General features: G+C 41.0%; 1 protein-coding gene and 1 long non-coding RNA gene across 16 annotated transcripts in view; one reads left to right on the plus strand and one right to left on the minus strand.

Annotated features, from left to right (window-relative positions):
• Nucleotides 1–18,901, minus strand: part of msraa (methionine sulfoxide reductase Aa) — a 548,797-nt gene that overhangs the window by 64,841 nt on the left and 465,055 nt on the right. Inside the window, exon 6 of one of the 15 annotated variants that reach the window (XM_059645452.1) lies at nucleotides 7,876–8,469. The exons of the other annotated variants lie outside the window; for them this stretch is intronic. Within the exon in view, the coding sequence (XP_059501435.1) occupies nucleotides 8,332–8,469 (138 nt within the window). The 3' untranslated portion in view covers nucleotides 7,876–8,331. Of the gene's footprint in view, nucleotides 1–7,875; nucleotides 8,470–18,901 lie in introns of those variants that run through there. 15 annotated transcript variants of the gene reach the window in all.
• Nucleotides 1,737–10,913, plus strand: LOC132209548 (uncharacterized). The gene is made up of 3 exons (XR_009445691.1): nucleotides 1,737–1,812; nucleotides 1,992–2,105; nucleotides 10,587–10,913. It is a non-coding gene; the product is annotated as an uncharacterized LOC132209548 (long non-coding RNA).

Genomic DNA, 18,901 nt, shown 5'->3' on the forward strand with positions numbered 1-18,901 from the left:
GTATAAACTGCCTCATTAACATTATCGAGTTCGGCCTCCATGTAACATCACCTTAGGCAATGTCTACACACTCAAACAATTTTCATTGCTGTTAGCTCTGAGAGTACTCTGAAAATTTCAAAGTATGAATGAGGGGTTGACAGACCAACTCCTCTCCTGACTGATCGGTGTGTTTCTCTTCAATGCAAGGGATTGTAATAAGAAATTTAAATGAGTAAACAGGGCATGAAACTTCTTAATTCAGAATGTGAAATTGTATGATGGTGAATAAGTCAGTTTCATATGTACACACAAATTAAGAGCAGGAGTAGGTTAGTTGGCCCCTTGAGACTGTTCTTCCATTCAGTAAGATCATGGATTACTGAAAATTCCAAATTCCCATCTATCCCTGGTAACCTGTCAATCTCTTTCTTAACAAGAGACTCTGTTTTAAAAAATATTCAAGAACTCTGCTTCTACCACCTTTTGAGGAAGGGAATTTCAAGGACTCACAGCCCTCCATAAGAAAAAAAAATCCCCTCACTGCAGTTTTAAATGGATGGGCTCTTATTTTCTAACAGTGACTTCCCCAGTGCTAGGTTCCCCCCCAAGAGAAATCCTTTCAATTTGCACGCAGTCAAGACTCATCAGGACCTTAAATGTTTCTTCCCCTTCTAAACTCTGGTAAATACAAGCCTAGCCTTTCAAAATGTTACACACTCATTACCATTTTGTGAACTGTTTCTGATACATTTACACCTTTCCTTAAGCAAGATCTATCCCGTATACCGTATAGAGGTCTTGGACATAGGCAACGCAGGCAAAAAGATAAAGATAAACTGAGAAGTGGTAAGAAATCAGGTCTGGGGTATACCAAAGTTTGGAGGGAGAACAGTATGTCAAAGATAGCTGGTGAGTCAGTCATGTTGACAATCTTAAAAACTGAGATGAAAGCCACATTCATAGCTTGCTCCATTCGATACTAGAGAGAAAGTAATTTGGGAAACAGGGTTCAAAGTGGCCTGTGCCACTGATAAGAGTAGTTTGAGGCTATCCTTAACTTCCAGTATGACCCTGTAATATCCAGGATTGTACATAAAGGGCATAACAGATCTGAGGCCAACCAAGCTAGCTGTGGAATAAATTCTCCTGTTCAGAGTCATACGAAAAAAGGTGAACATAAAAATGAAATAAATGAATTATGACTGTGTATTTCTTTATAATATTTACCATTGGTCAAATAAAAATTAAGATAAGAAGTATTGACAAAACTGCTTACCTTATTTATAAAGGAACAAAGCACCAAAGGAGAACTGGCATTACTCTTTGTGGACATATTTTTGCAATCTTAATCCCAAATTCTCTAAAAATGATAAATTTAAATGAAGAAAAGAGACAAATTTGTCTAATTGCCATATACTGTTTTGTGTGAATCTGCTGTAAATATCAGCATAAGAGGGGAGTTTTAGGAACAGGCTGCATGTTTCTCTGCTAGGAACTCAGCCTGGCTGAAAGCTCCCCAAGTGGTTACAAAGCTCATTTAGATCCTGTAAAAACTGAGAGCTTAATTCTCCTCCTGCCCACACAATGTAAATCCTCCACATGATTTGCAACATATTTTAATATGCCTCAGCCTTTTCCTCCCACGGGTGCCGGCATTTTTAAAAAAGTTTTTGCATGATGAAATGTGTTGTCAGGAGCCAGGGGAGGCGTTTACATCCTGAATACAGTTTTCTGTTTTCCTCTTCCTGGGATACACATTTTACGTTCTGGTTATATGTGCAGATAAGAGACAATGTGAATAGATCTTGTCTGTGCACCCGACACTCTTTTGTAAGCCTGTTTTGTGGAAAAGCAATGCTCCAGTTTGGCTTGCTCATGGAGTATATAATTAAAGTGATCAAGCCTAATGAATATTTTCTTAATGCAGTTTCTTAAGTTTTCTAGCAAATGACAAATTCATTTTATAACTTAAAAGGTAAAGAGTATTTTTTTTCTTTATTCATTCACAGGATGAAGGCTGCTGCTGGCTAGGCAACATTCATTGCTTATCCCCAATTGCCCAGAGGACCGTTAAGAATCAACCACATTCCTGTGGGTCTATAGTCACATGTAGGCCTGACCAGGTAAGGATGGGAGTTTCCTTCCCTAAAGAACATTAGTGAACCAGATGGGTTTTTCTGACAGTTGACCATGATTCACTGTCATTATTAGATTGTTAATCCTAGATATTTATTGAATTCAAATTCCACCATCCGGCCATGGTGGCATTCAAATCCAGGTATCCAGAACGTTATCTGGGTCTCCGAATTAATGTCTAGCGATGATACCACTAGGTCATCTTCTCCCCTACAGTGTATATAACATGCTGCATATAGAGAATCCCATCAGATACATCAAACACTGCAAATGGCTCATGCACACATAAAACCTTGACTAACCACGTCCTCTGCCGCATTCACCAATAATTTGGCTCTCGTCGTTCACTGAAACTTGAAAGGAGGGAACATGTCTAAAACACATATACAGAAATGTAAGTCATCATCATCAACAGCAACAGTCAAGCCACTAGAAGCGAGTTTGAACTTCTCCCCCAATCAAAGCAGCTTCAGTGTTGCTACATAGTGAAAATATCAGCTGTGTCTGCTTGGCTGGCATCTCATGAAATTATATCAAAGTTCTTTAAGTAAACATTTTTATTGTTTTATTTTAACTTATAGCTTATCAATGGATGTCCTTGTGTTTGTATTTCTGGAGCTGCAAGAATTCGTAACCATGACAGCCTTGCTGATTTCAAAACGAGGCCTCCTTGCATTGAGTGCTGGAAACATCTGTTCCTCTGCTACTGTTACAGTGAGGTGCAGTTCTGCATAGTGATATAGGTCTCCTCACTTTATCACATTATGTTGATTACCATACAATTGTTCCAAATAGTCCCAAAATATCAGAGCGCTTCTCATCACTCCTATTAACATTAATTGCTTCATCCAAATTACCTAGTAAAGATCCAGCTCATGAGAGACAATTTAACCCAAACAGTCATCTGTGTGAAAAAGCAGAGCAGCTATTACAAGATTGCAGAAGAATATACAGTAGTGATCTGAGAAGCCGTTCAGTACTTAGTCTCTACTGTAGCATAGAGTTCACTTTTCGTTGTTAAAAATCACTGCCATTGGAGTAAAAATCATTACAATCAAAATTATTCACCATCATACAATATCACATTCTGAATTAAGAAGTTTCATTCAGGTTTATTCCTTGCTGAGTTAGTTAATATCAATCAGGATACTGTTACAGTTCAAGGAAACAATGATTTCACTGTTTCTGAACTAAGAAAAATAAGGTAAGGATCCTGCCTAAGGAATAATACCAGTAACTTCTGCTGAAAACATAATATGTATGGCTGAAGACATGATTTGGCTCTGCATTGAGGGCCTGCCCTTCAGAAGACCAGAATGTTTAAAAAAAATGAAGCATCCGCTTTCCTTAGGATGTCGAGGAAACAATGGCTAAGGTAGTGTTAAGAGGCTAAGGCAGCGATCTTCTCCCTAGCCCTGACTATGGACAGGGAAAGGTCTGAATTTCTGACTAGTATAGGTAGGCAAGTAAATGGCATTGTGTCCATATCATTGTGGATTATACATGCACAAGGCTGCAGCTTTCTGAACCTAAATGCATCATACATGCAAACTAAACAAAGCTGGCTACACACAGCCCCACATCAAAACAAGGCTGAACGCATCATCCTCTGACACTTCTGCCATCTACAATCTGACCCCGCCACCCAAGACATTTTTCCATCCCCACCCTTGTCTGCCTTCCGGAGAGACCACTCTCTCCAGGAGTCCCTAGTCCAGTCCACACTCCCATCCAACCCCACCACACCCGGCACTTTCCCCTGCAACCGCAGGAAGTACTACACCTGCCCCCATACCTCCTCCCTCACCCCCATCCCAGGCCCCAAGGTGGCTTTTCATATCAAGCAGACGTTCACCTGCACATCTGTCAATGTGGTATACTGCATCCACTGTACCCGTTGTGGCTTCCTCTACACTGGGGAAACCAAGAGGAGGCTTGGGGACCGCTTTGCAGAACACCTCCGCTGGGTTCGCAATAAACAACTGCATCTCCCAGTCGCGAACCATTTTAACTCTCCCTCCCATTCCTCAGACAACATGTCCATCCTGGGCCTCCTGCAGTGTCATAATGATGCCACCCAAACGTTGTAAGAACAGCAACTCATATTCCACTTGGGAAGCCTGCAGCCCAATGGTATCAATGTGGACTTCACAAGCTTCAAAATCTCCCCTTCCCCTACTGCATCCCAAAACCAGCCCAGCTCGTCCCCTCCCCCCACTGCATCCCAAAACCAGTCCAGCTTGTCCCCACCTGCCTACCCTGTTCCTCGTCTCACCTATCCCCTCCTCCCACCTCAAGCCGCACCTCCATTTCCTACCTAATAACCTCATCCCGCCTCCTTGACCTATCCGTCCTCCCCAGACTGACCTATTCCCTCCCTACCTCCCCGCCTATACTCTCCTCTCCACCTATCCTCTCCTCTATCCATCTTCAGTCCATTATTTCAGAACCCTCTCCCCATTCCTCTCTCTGATGAAGAGTCTAGGCCCGAAACGTCAGCTTTTGTGCTCCTAAGATGTTGCTTGGCCGGCTGTGTTCATCCAGCTTCACACTTTGTTATCTTGTACCCTACATACTTCATTTATATGCCCAATATCCATGCATTTTTTGAGTCTTGTCAGTTACTTCGTACTTTCATAATTCATTAACAAAGATGATGAACAGCAACTGTCCCAACAAGAAATCCTGTGGAGTCTCCAGCCCAACCTGCCTCTATGCAGATCATCTCCCAGGCAATGACCCCCGGTGCTGATGAGAATGCAAATCAATTCCCTAGCCAGTTTAATGTTTGACAACTAACTGCACATCATCAAAGTTTACTTAGAAACCTTTTTATCCATGTCAGTGGAAGAAACCTCTGCATCATAAAATTATACTGGAATTCTCCAATAACTACTGGTCAATGTGAAGAATAGATGCTTAAGTGCATTTCTGTGCACAATTTGAATCAATTAGAGAGTGCTTAATTGTTTTAAGCATACAGGAACAATTTCCTTTTTTATTCTAAAATGGGCATGATCCTTCGCCTCCACACAAGATTGCATAGCTAGAGAGGTGCAGGCAGACAATGTGCAAGGTTCTATATTACATCTAGATGAGGTAAGCTCAAAGGATGAGAGGGTCAAATTTGTCCTTACATTCATATCTATTCTTACAGTTTTATTGCAGAAAAGATGCACATTTTTGTTTGATTGTCGGACCAGAGGGTAAGAAAGATAGAAATGGGGAATAAGCTGAGCAAATCACAAAAAAAAAGAATAACTTGCGAAGGGAAAAGGTAAAAGTTTAGAATTCAGACTATAAAACAGGCCTGAAGATTTAAGTCAAAAATGGTTTAGAAATCTGTTATTCTTTTAAGGAGACAACCGAGAGAGCAAACAATGGTAATAGAACATAGAACAGTACAGCACAGTACATGCCCTTTGGCCCACAATGTTGTGCTGGCCTATGATCCTACTCTAAGGTCAAACTACCCTGCATACTGTACATTTCACTATCCTCCATGTGCCTATCAAGAGTCATTTAAAAGTCTCTAAAGTATCTGATTCCACTACCACTGCTGGCTGTGGATTCCATGCACCCACCACTCTCTGAGAGGCAAGATTTGATCAGGAATAGTCAGCATGGCTTTGCCAGAAGGAAATCATGCCAAACAACTCTGGTAAAATCTTTTGAGGATGTGGCCACATATTTCGATGACTTGTGCATTTTGTACAGGGACATATTAGAGATTTTAGCTGATGTATCTCCAGGTCAAATCAGTTGCATCCCAGGCCGCTGCTGGAGGCGAAGGAGGAAACCCCAGGGGCTCCAACACAAACCTCCAACTCCCCTCTGGCCACAGAGGAGGTGCGAGAGGACGATCTGGATTTTCAAAGTAACTTGGTAAGGTACCCGATAATAGATTAATAAGGTCATAAAATGCAAAGTCAAGGGACAATGACAGAATGGATTGCTAGCTGACTCCAAGATATGATGCAGACAACAGGAAGAAAGGGTAGTTACTCAGAAGGTGGGAAGGGGTTTTCCAAAAGGATTCATATTGAGATTATTGCTGTTCACAATTTACATTAATAATTTGTATTTTGGAATCAAAAGTGCAATTTCTAAATTTTAACGTGACACCAAACTGGTGGTGGGAATAATCAATACTAAGAAGAACAGAAACAAATTACAGAAGACTATGATGCGGCAAAATAACAAATATGCTACAGGCTAGCAAGATCATGGAAAAACAAGCAAACCGAACACTAGAGACATGGATTCGAAAAGTAGTGAAATTGTGCTAAATCTGTTTTAAGCTTTAGTTAGACCATATTTAAAGTACTGCCTGGTGTTCTGGACACCATAACATAAAAAGGACATAGTGGCACGAGAGAGTGCAGAGTGAGAATTTATAAGTATGATAGCAGAAAAGGACACACATATCAGGAAAGAAAGGACAGGCTAGGTCACTTTTCTCTGGAAAATTAAGACTAATAGATCTAATAGAAGTCATTAAAGTATAAACATTTTTGAAGACTGAGGACAGAGTAAATGTTTGCTCTCATGAGAAAGACCACAACCACAGCTATCGATATGTGACAGTCACCAAAAAAATCTGATAGGAAATTAAGAAGTAACTTCTTTACCCAAAGGGAGGTCAGAATACAGAACTCTCAACGTACTACGAGGAACAGTTGAAGTAAGTGCAACAGATGCACTTATAGAAAAGAAGCAGATATCCATGTTATAGAGTAGGAAATAGACAATTACAATGATAGATTTAGATGAAGAAGGGTGGGAGGTGGCTCAAGTGAAACATAAAAAAAATTGTTTAGCTGAATGGCCTGTTTTTGTGCCATTTTTCCTTTGTTCTAAAACAGTTAGTTGTTTGGATATATATGGAAAGGAACATTCTTTCACATATTACTAGGAATCATAAATCAGAGCCCTTTGAAAATTAGCAAATAATTATTTTTTTCATATCACCATCACTGATTTCTGCAGACTACAATCCATTGTCATCTCACAAGGAAAGAGATCTTCTAATCTTTAAATCAGAAGCCAAGCTACGTGCAATAGATTCATTGATGCTGAATCTTAGTTCACTTTATTTGAAAAGGAATTTATTGGTTCATTATTGATGCCTAGACAGGTCCCCATAGATAACCAAAATTGAGATCCAAAGATCACACAGCCAGAGAACTAAATGTTTTTATGGTGCACTTTCTTGGCAAATCATCTAGATAAGCACTTAAATACACGCTACTGAAGTAATAGAGGTCAAGGTATCAAGGAACCATCTGTGCTTGCCACATTAATGCTGATCTTTTCGATACAAATGTTGTGTCTAAAGGTGAAGCTGTTAATGGTGTCAAAAGTGAAGTGAAAGCACATCCGAATATAACTATGATAGAATCACAGCTCCAGGATGGATTGAGTGAGTTAGAGCCTCACAATACGTAACTGTAACTGAGGCTGGACACTTGCAGATCCTCTGGGTTGGGTGAATGTTCAGGCATTTGTTAACAATTGCACGCCTGTGGGTACTGCTATGAGGTTTACAGAATGAAAACAGTAGCATTGCATGAATGGTTCTGTAAAGGTGATTATATCACAATGAGCAGAAAATATTTAACCTGTAGACTTTTTTTATCTTAACAAGCAAAAGTGTAATTTAATGACTACACTTAAAAGATTACTTAGAATTTCTGCTCAAAAAATGTGGACTATGATATATAGCAATTCCTGATTAAATCAAAATAAACATCACAATATAGTAAAATTTGAATGTGATTTGAAACAATAGAACGTTATACCTTAAAAGCTGAAGATCTGATATTTTTAGTTTGTGTATAACCTTTGGTACATTATGCTGAAGACAATGGTGCAAGCTATTTATACAAAGGCAATTCCAGAAAATAGACCATGATACATTTTTTAAGCAGTTTTGACAGAAGATTAGGTACCGATTGTGTGACATGACATAAAGTAACTCATCCATTTCAGACAAATTATCAATTACAGCCACATCTTTTAAAAACTATTGTAAGCAATGCATCACTAATTTCAGCTCAATTATCTTCACAGGCATACAAAATAGAAAATGATTTGCAGCTCTTAGTCGTTATTTGAGTACAAAAAGAAACCATAATTTTATTGCACTCTCAATATTGATATTGTAGACTCTGCACCTTCATGTGGTGTCACACACTAAGTCAAAAAGTATGGCTATTCTTGTATCATTATCTGATGTTTTTGCATTGTTTCACACTCTCCTTCTGCTTCCATCTCTTTTCTGCTTCTCTCCTCAGTTCTTTGCTCATCTCTGTCCTCATTATCTTCTCTCAGCAAAGAAAGCAGTTGAGGCTAAAACATGCAAGGAGAGAGATATAGTTCTTAAGACTACAGGGATCAAAGGGTACAGGGAAAAATCAAGAACAAAGTACAGAGTTGGATGCAGAGCCATGATCATAATGAATGGTGGAAAAGGCTTGAATGGCCTATTGGCCTACTCCTGATCCTTTTCCCAATGTTTTCAAGTTTTATTTTGAATTCCAACACTAGACGTTGTATGTAAAAAGGCAGAAGATACAAAAGGTTGCAGACTAGGTTTGTGGCCAAGGGATCTCTTGGGAAAGAAAATCAGCCTCACTAATGCCACTCCCTCAGTCAGTCATGCTCCTCCACCACTACCACGCCTGCTGCTACAACCTTTCACAATGCCTTCTCCCTTCAACCAGTGTTCAGTCCTACTTGTTTGTTCACACACTGTATTGTCTCATCAGCTTTTCTGCATTATACATTCTCCACTTTTAGTCTTCTGTTTACATGTCCCAAGTTGCTTTTTTCTCACCAAGGCCATAAATTTTCTTAATCAGTTCCTCCCCTCTTTACTCTCTGACTAACTGGCTCATTTAAAACGTGCTCATGACTGAATGTACTATTTTCGGACTTAAAAGAACGGTACTTCTCTTGCTTGAGGATAGTTGATTGTTTCTGATCTGTGAATCATTCCTCTGCAGGAAGAACTTTTATCTTCCTTGTAACTTTCATAGGATATTGTTCTTGGTAGACATTGCTGCTAGTCCATCACGTTATTTGGAGGACTCTCAATCTCCTGTATCCCCTTCTAGGAAGACAACTGCTTTGTTGAAATAAGTTCTTTCTTCACCATAATAGCTTGGATTTCTCATTCAGACAATGGTTTTGATTTTAGTTGAAAGTAGTTGCTTTTTGGTAGTCTCCTGGAAACTGAAGACCAAGCAATTTCTTCATCTTGATTCTGTCTGGATCAGATGGATCATATGCATTATTGTAGTATTGCTTCTGTTTGCCTTTTTTAACTGTATATTTTTATAATGCTGCATTGAATTATTTGATAAAGCTGAAAATTGTATTTCTGAGGAAGGGTCACTTGACCCAAAACGTTAACTCTGATTTCTCTCCATACATGCTGCCAAACCTGCTCAGGTGTTCCAGCAATTTTTGTTTTTGTTTCCGAAAATCATATTACCAACTGTTTTGCACTGATTCGCTGTGTTCAACCTTTTTGCCTTTTTTGATGATCAAAATACTGGTTACCTGCTTTGTCAAGAGTTTGCCCCATCTTTTTCAGCCAGAATGGGTTTTTACCGCTCCTTGCTCAATAAAATGGATGTTTCCACGCATTTCATATTCTGAAAGAACAAGCACTTTTCTCTACATAATTTTTAAAATATAGTTCTCTTTCTGAAGCCTGTATAAATTTTCCCACTCAAATCAAAGCTTAATTACTGACTCCCTGATCCTTTTAAAACTTTGATGTTTCCTATCTTTTATTCTGCTGCTGGACTCTTTGGATTTTATTCTTTCTTTTCAATATATTACTAAAATAAATTTTGAGGCCTTCCCAATTCTGTGAACTCAGCCTAAATTTATAATTTGGCTCTTTTACTGTACTTTGTACATGTGCTCCTTCTTAAAGCAGCTTTTAAAGTGGTAAATTCGCTTGTAGTTGTTTTCTTTCCTTCTGGATTTCTTCTCTGCATTCAGATCTGCACCAGTGCAAAGGTGTGATATTTTCCCAGATGGGTTTCCCAGATAGAAACTCTGGGTTTTTTTTTCATGGTAATTGCCACCTCTGTCAGAATATGGTACTGGCTATGGGCTATTTGAGGGAGATCACTGCCACCGATCCTTCTTTGACTTTGCTTTATCTTGTGCCATTCTAGTTATTATTGATGGAGGATACACCATTTTGGACAACTTACAGAAAAGACATTGTTCCTAGAAAATAAAAATGTTTATTGTATAATAGCAGTATGTACAACTGTTTCGGTTTAGTTAGGCATAATAGATTCTTAGGAAGCTGGGCCAGATCTTCAAAATGGCAGCAGAGTAAGACTCCTGAGCCACAGCTTGCCTGCTCTGTCCATTTATTTTATATTTTCTCGCTCTTTTCACATGTCTTTTTTCCTTATCTTTGACCTCTAATCCTCGAACAGGATCGATGATGTCTGGGGTGAAAGCCAGCACAGACTCCCATCCTCAACGTGGACTTGAATTCCTGGTCTCAAAAGTATTCGAACTGCCGACCTCAGTGTGGACCTGAATTGCCAGCATCAGCATGGACTTGATTCCCGGCTTTAGTGTGAACTTGACTCCTGGCCTTAGCATGAACTCGACTGCCGGCCTCACGGTGAAGCCAGGTCTGAGCTGAAAGGATTGTTATTGGAACAAAAGAACAAAGAACAAAGAACAAAGAAAATTACAGCACAGGAACAGGGCCTTCGACCCTCCAAGCCTGTGCCGATCCAGATCCTCTATCTAAACCTGTCGCCTGTTTTCCAAGGATCTGTATCCCTCTGCTCCCTGCCCATTCATGTATCTGTCTAGATATATCTTAAATGATGCTATCGTGCCCACCTCTACCACCTCCACTGGCAACACGTTCCAGGCACCCACCACCCTCTATGTAAAGAACTTTCCACACATACCTCCCTTAAACTTTTCCCCTCCCACCTTGAAATCATGACCCCTAGTAATTGAGTCCCCCACTCTGAGAAAAAGTTTCTTGCTATCCACCCTGTTGATACCTCTCATGGTTTTGCAGACCTCAGTCAGGTCCCCCCTCAAGCTCCATCTTTCTAATGTAAACGATCCTAATCTACTCAACTTCTCTTCATAGCTAGCACCCTCCATACCAGGCAACATCCTAGTGAACCTCCTCCACACCCTCTCCAAAACATCCACATCCTTTTGGTAATGTGGTGACCAGAACTGTACGCAGTATTCCAAATGTGGTCGAACCAAAGTTCTACACAACTGCAACATGACCTGACAACTCTTGTACTCAATATCCTGTTCTGAACTGTTAGTGCTCTATTTTGCTTATTTTCTTGCTGGACTTATTATTTCTTTATGTTTCAAATTTTTACCGTAAGAATTTGTATTTAAGAATCTGTACTAGTTTGCTTTGGTCCCTAAGATGGGGCTGTAAGCGGTGGCTTGCAAACTTTTCACTGTACTCATGTGAGTACATGATAATAAAGCTAATTCTAAAACAAATCCAAAAAGTAGAACTAAATTCTTTGATCCCGACCACAGACTGTGACTAACATTAGTGAAACAGGTTCACCCAATGTGACATAAACACTAGCCCCTTCAAAACTGTTGCCTCACACAACATGATTGAGAAGTCAGCACCAGCTAGTGCACCTGGCCAACTGATCTCCTCTTGATTTCATTGTGCTTGTGAAGATGTTTAACTCTCTAAATAAAGCTCTTTCAATAATACAGCACTTCCTCGGTTCTGCACTAGAGTGTCCATTTAGATAATGTGTTTAAGTTCCTCAGTGTTTGGTCATCTTAAAGAGGAAATAATCAGCTTATCCAACTATCACTTTATTCAGACTTCTCCCTGTTCCCCACCACCCACCACCCCCCCACCCCCCAATTCCTTGATGGTCGTAGTTGAGAAGCTAGAGTCCCTGTTTCACAGACGTACACAATTAGCCTTTTCTTGTCTTCAATCCAAGAACTATTTAAGATTCAACCTTCTTAAAAATTTGACATTAGCATGAACAAGAATAAATGCTCAATTTTACCCACTTTCTTCAGAGATTTTCATGGGATACGGAAGCTGTAACAGTCTAATAATTAGTACGACATTCTACTCTTTCATCCTGACAAAGTCACTTCAATGAAATTGCAATTAGCCTTTTGAAATGTACTTTTTTTTCGAACTACGAAGGTGCAGTGCTCCAAAAGCTTTAATTTTAAATAAACCTGTTGGACTATACCCTGGCGTTGCGGGACATCTGACTTTGTCCACTCCAGTCCAATACTAGCACCTCCACATCGAGAATCCCTACAATGTAGAAAATGGCCATTTGGCCCACTGAGTCAGGACTGACCTCCAAACTGCATTCCACCCAGACATATCTCCCAGCCCACCTCCATCTATGTCCATAACAGCACATTTACTATGGCCAATCTGCCTAACCTGCACATCTTTGTTTGGGCTGTGGGAGTAAACCAGCTCACCTGGTGGAAACATAAGCAGACACAAGGGAGAACATGCAAACTCCAGACAGATAGTCACCAAAAGTTGGAATCAAACCTAAATCTCCTGCACTGTGAGGCAGCAGTGCTAACCACTGTGCCACCACTTCTTATAAGCTACTATTCAAAACTGCTACAATCATGACTCAATTAGCAGCTCTGAAGCTTTCTGAACAATATATTCTTCCTTTAATGAATTCTTACTGTCCAGCTTCACAGAAAATCAATGAGTACATTGAATGGATTAAGTCTGCCTGAAAAACATACTGCATGTTACATTCAAAATGGTGGTTCATTAATGATGACTGTATCGTAACTGCAAAATGCTTCAATATCCATCAGGTAATTCAACATTTCATTCACTATAACCAAAATAAAGCAAATCATATCTTAAACAAAAGATTCAGGAATGTGAATCAGTCACATATCCTGAACAACAGATCAGCACGCAAAATACTCAAAACTGTACAGATTTGCAGACCTTTCAGCTTACTAACATGCTTTGATCTTACCCACCTATTCTATATTACAATTAATTTCACCCATTGTTTAATTTTTTAACAGATATACATAAAATAGAGAAAACAGGACTACTGCCTGTATAAGCATAGCCAAATAAAGGAAAGCTGATGGAAGTAAATGTAATAATGTAATTGATGATTTTAAAGATGAAATCTCTATCAAGAAAGCATTGATGCAGTTCAGTGTGGTATTCCATAACCAGAATTATTTCTTATAACTGAAACCAAATGAAAACGATAAAGTAAACAGAACTCACTACAGAAATTTAACTGATCATTATTGGAATAAAGCACTGTCTTCATCCATCCCATCCCATCCCATCCAATCCCGTCCCCAAGACGCTCAAATCTGAGGACAAAGCTAATGACATTGGCCTTAGGGTCCCTTGGTTATACAGCCGTGATGCACATAGCCGGCAGTTATTCAGAGCTGCTTAGCCTTCTTGCCTCCAACATCTCTTCACTACAACCAAGGCCAACAGCTGATTTCCAGACAGCTGCATGACAATATGCACCTGACCCCTGACCTCACTTGCTTTCCTCAGAATATTAAAGGGCAAAGAAGAGTCTGTTGCCATGGAAACAGATCTGTGGTGCTTTGCACAGATGCCATACCAGTAATAGTGGCAGTCAGAAGAATGACTGAAATTAAACCACCAGAGGGAGTGCTAGTACAATTTTCCATTTGCAATTCTGTCTCGTAGACCAATATTTGTAATGATATTCATTGAAGAATACACACTTTAATCCAAGCAATTATTCATAAATTTTCACACATAAAAAGCATAGTGATTATAGTCTATACTTGTGCAATGGTTTCACATTGATTTAATCAGTGCAAAACTAAATTTTAACCTATTTGTTTGGTATAGGTTGCAATAAACAGCTACATCACCCTTTAACAATATTACAAAATGTGTGATTTTATGTTATTATAATATGTTATTAGTTATTGACACATGATTCTACTCCTTTATCTGCAAATACCCTGATCCACAAGCTTCAATCTATGGCTTAAATACAGTCTATTTACAGTAAATATCTTGCTCAGTATTCAGACTGGCCTGTAATGTTGGAGATTGATTCATAGAACATAGAACATAGAACATAGAACAGTACAGCACAGAACAGGCCCTTCAGCCCACAATGTTGTGCCGACCATTGATCCTCATGGATGCACCCTCAAATTTCTGTGACCATATGCATGTCCAGCAGTCTCTTAAATGACCCCAATGACCTTGCTTCCACAACTGCTGCTGGCAACGCATTCCATGCTCTCACAACTCTCTGCGTAAAGAACCTGCCTCTGACATCCCCTCTATACTTTCCACCAACCAGCTTAAAACTATGACCCCTCGTGCTAGCCATTTCTGCCCTGGGAAATAGTCTCTGGCTATCGACTCTATCTATGCCTCTCATTATCTTGTATACCTCAATTAGGTCCCCTCTCCTCCTCCTTTTCTCCAATGAAAAGAGACCGAGCTCAGTCAACCTCTCTTCATAAGATAAGCCCTCCAGTCCAGGCAGCATCCTGGTAAACCTCCTCTGAACCCTCTCCAAAGCATCCACATCTTTCCGAAAATAGGGCGCCCAGAACTGGACGCAGTATTCCAAGTGCGGTCTAACCAAAGTTTTATAGAGCTGCAACAAGATCTCACGACTCTTAAACTCAATCCCCCTGTTAATGAAAGCCAAAACACCATATGCTTTCTTAACAACCCTGTCCACTTGGGTGGCCATTTTAAGGGATCTATGTATCTGCACACCAAGATCCCTCTGTTCCTCCACGCTGCCAAGAATCCTATCCTTAATCCTGTACTCAGCTTTCAAATTCGACCTTCCAAAATGCATCACCTCGCATTTATCCAGGTTGAACTCCATCTGCCACCTCTCAGCCCATCTCTGCATCCTGTCAATGTCCCGCTGCAGCCTACAACAGCCCTCTACACTGTCAACGACACCTCCGACCTTTGTGTCGTCTGCAAACTTGCTGACCCATCCTTCAATTCCCTCGTCCAAGTCATTAATAAAAATTACAAACAGTAGAGGCCCAAGGACAGAGCCCTGTGGAACCCCACTCACCACTGACTTCCAGGCAGAATATTTTCCTTCTACTACCACTCGCTGTCTTCTGTTGGCCAGCCAATTCTGTATCCAAGCAGCTAAGTACCCCTGTATCCCATTCCTCCTGACCTTCTGAATGAGCCTTCCATGGGGAACCTTATCAAATGCCTTACTGAAGTCCATATACACCACATCCACAGCTTGACCCTCATCAACCTTACTAGTCACATCCTCAAAAAACTCGATAAGGTTTGTAAGGCATGACCTACCCCTCACAAAGCCGTGTTGACTGTATTTGATCAAGCCATGCTCTTCCAGATGGTCATAAATCTTATCCCTCAGAATCCTTTCTAACACCTTGCAGACGACAGACGTGAGACTTACCGGTCTATAATTGCCGGGGATTTCCCTATTTCCTTTCTTGAAGAGAGGAATTACATTTGCCTCTCTCCAGTCCTCAGGTACGACTCCAGTGGAGAGCGAGGATGCAAAGATCTTCGCAAGTGGCGAAGCAATTGCATTTCTCGCTTCCCAAAGCAGCCGAGGACAAATCTGATCCGGGCCTGGCGACTTGTCAATCTTAATGTTTGACAAAATTTTCAGTACATCAGCTTCCTCTATCTCTATCCATTCCAGCATGCACACCTGCTCTTCAAAGGTTTCATTCACTACACAGGTCGTTTCTTTCGTAAAGACAGAAGCAAAAAACTCATTTAGGGCTTCCCCTACCTCCTCAGGCTCCACACTCAAGTTCCCTATGCTATCCCTGATCGGCCCTACTCTTTCTTTGACCATTCTCTTATTCCTCACGTAAGTGTAAAATGCCTTTGTGTTTTCCCGGATTCCTTCTGCCAAGCCTTTCTCGTGCCCCCTCCTGGCTCTCCTCAGACCATTTTTGAGCTCCTTCCTTGCCTGCATGTAATCCTCTCTAGCTGAACTTGACCCTAGCTTCCTCCACCTTATGTAAGCTACCTTCTTCCTTTTCACTAGAAGCTCCACCGCTCTCGTCATCCAAGGTTCCTTTATCTTACCCCGTCTTGCCTGTCTCAGAGGGACATATTTACTCATCACTCCCAACAACTGTTCCTTAAACCATCTCCACATGTCTATAGTTCCCTTACCATGGAACAACTGCTCCCAGTCCATGCTTCCTAACTCGTGTCTAATCGCATCATAGTTTCCTCTTCCCCAATTAAATATCCTCCCATTCTGCCTAATCCTCTCCTTCTCCATAGCTATGTAGAATGAGAGAGTGTTATGGTCACTATCACCAAAATGCTCTCCCACCACAAGATCTGATACCTGCCCCGGCTCGTTTCCGAGCACCAAGTCTAGAATGGCCTCTCCCCTCGTCGGCCTGTCAACGTACTGCGTTAGGAAACCCTCCTGAACACACCTTACAAAAACAGCTCCATTCAAATCTTCTGCTCGAAGGAGGTTCCAATCAATATTAGGAAAGTTAAAGTCACCCATTACAACAACCCTACTGCGTCCACACTTTTCCAAAATCTGTCGACCTATGCTTTCTACAATCTCCCTGCTGCTATTGGGGCGCCTGTAGTAAACCCCTAACGAGGTGACTACTCCCTTGCTGTTCCTAATTTCCACCCATACTGACTCAGTAGGCAGATCTTCCTCGACAATGGAAGCTTCTGTAGCTGTGATACCCTCTCTGATTAGTAGTGCTACACCCCCTCCTCTTTTTCCCCCCTCCCTATTCTTTTTAAATGTTCTAAACCCTGGAACATCCAGCAACCATTCCTGCCCATGAGAAACCCATGTCTCTGTTATGGCCACAACATCATAGCACCAGGTACTGATCCGTGCTCTAAGTTCATCACTTTTATTCCTGATACTCCTTGCATTAAAGCAAACACACTTTAACCGATCCCTTGGTTCCTTCCCAGGAAAATCCTTCCCACTAGCTGGTCTACCTCTTGCTACTGCCTCACCTGCATCAACGCTCACCTCTGGTATACAGCTCAGGTTCCCACCCCCCTGCCATACTAGTTTAAACCCTCTCGAACTACTCGAGCAAACCTTCCACCCAGGACATTGGTCCCCTTCCAGTTCAGATGCAACCCGTCCTTCTTGTACAGGTCCCACCTTCCCCAGAAGGCATCCCAATTATCAACATATCTGAAACCCTCCCTCCTACACCAGCTGCGTAGCCACGTGTTCAGCTGCGCCCGCTCCCTGTTCCTCACCTCGCTATCTCGTGGCACCGGTAGTAAACCAGAGAACACTACTCTGTTCGTCCTGCTCTGCAGCTTCCATCCTAACTCCCTGAAATCACTTTTTATATCCTCAAACCTATTTCTGGCTATATCATTTGTATATTCAAGATTGCAGAAGAAGGTGACATGTGCTATACAGTCTAAATCAGATGTCAAGCCATCAATTCAGTGCCACAATAGCTAGAGTTGATAAGTACGTCACAAGTCCATTTCTCTGCTGAGATCAAGAACCAACTTTTCATATCATCTAGATTCTGAAACTCTCAGAGTTCACCAAATATTGCTAGTGTCACCAAGACAAATGTCACAAACGTTCTGTCCTTGCTACTCAAAGATGAAACCTTTCATTTTCAATTTTTTTTTCCAATTAACCATGTTCATTTTCAAAGTATGAATTTCTTGATACAGGATTTTCTAAAAATACTCTGACGGAGTCAAAAAGGATTAGTGTAATGCAGGATGCCTTAAAAAAAAAATGACAGATGATCATCTGCATTACAGAATAATATGTGCCATAGACCCAATTAAAGACAGTCATGTGGTCTAACAGAGTTTCTCATCTTAATGTCCTAGTACAATGAGGATGGACTGCAATGTCTTTTCCATTGCATTTTTGTCCACAACACAACACCTTAGTTCTTTAACACTTTACAGCTTTCACTTTTTTGTTATTTATATAGTTAGTTGCTGTTCGATGCTGAAGCTAATAATCCCATCAATGGCTTCACCTGATGTATGCAGTGTGGATGGTTGTGATACCACCAGCAATGGGTTTCATGGGGCAAGAGTCCAGTAGGTGGACTCAGGACTGTCACAGTCACAATTTGAACAGTTCCTTGTATTCCATGTGTGCAGCAAGGCCACAGATTTCAGTAGCACCTAAATAGTAGGAGAGGACACCCAATTAAACCCAGTATGAACTGAAGGAAGCAACTGCCAAATGTCCGCCATGTGTTTCATCACCTTGTGAAACTGTTAGCTTCAGCATCCTGTGTTTATGAATCTACTTTGAATGCACAATGCAGAATTAGCAATTCAAATTTCAAAAATTCTAGAAATGACTTAGAAACATAGAATCCTTACAATGGAAATAAAAGCCATTTGACCCATTGAGTCTGTACTGACCTTCCGAAGGGAATCCCAGCCAGATCCAGCACCCCATCCCATCCCCATAACCCCACATTTGCTATGGTTAATCCGCCTAATTCTGCACATCCTTGGACAATACACTGAAATTTAGCATGGTCAATCCAGCTAACTAGCACAGCCTTGGGCTGCAGGAGGAAACTGGAGCATCCAGCAGAAACCCATGCAGATACGGGAGAAAACAAGCGAACTCCACACGGACACTCACCCGAGGCTAGAATCAAACCTGGGACTCTGAGGCAGCTGTGCTAAGCACTGGTCCACTGTGATGACTTAAAACATAAAACT

This window comes from Stegostoma tigrinum, chromosome 4, assembly GCF_030684315.1.
Source record: "Stegostoma tigrinum isolate sSteTig4 chromosome 4, sSteTig4.hap1, whole genome shotgun sequence".
Lineage (NCBI taxonomy): Eukaryota > Metazoa > Chordata > Chondrichthyes > Orectolobiformes > Stegostomatidae > Stegostoma > Stegostoma tigrinum.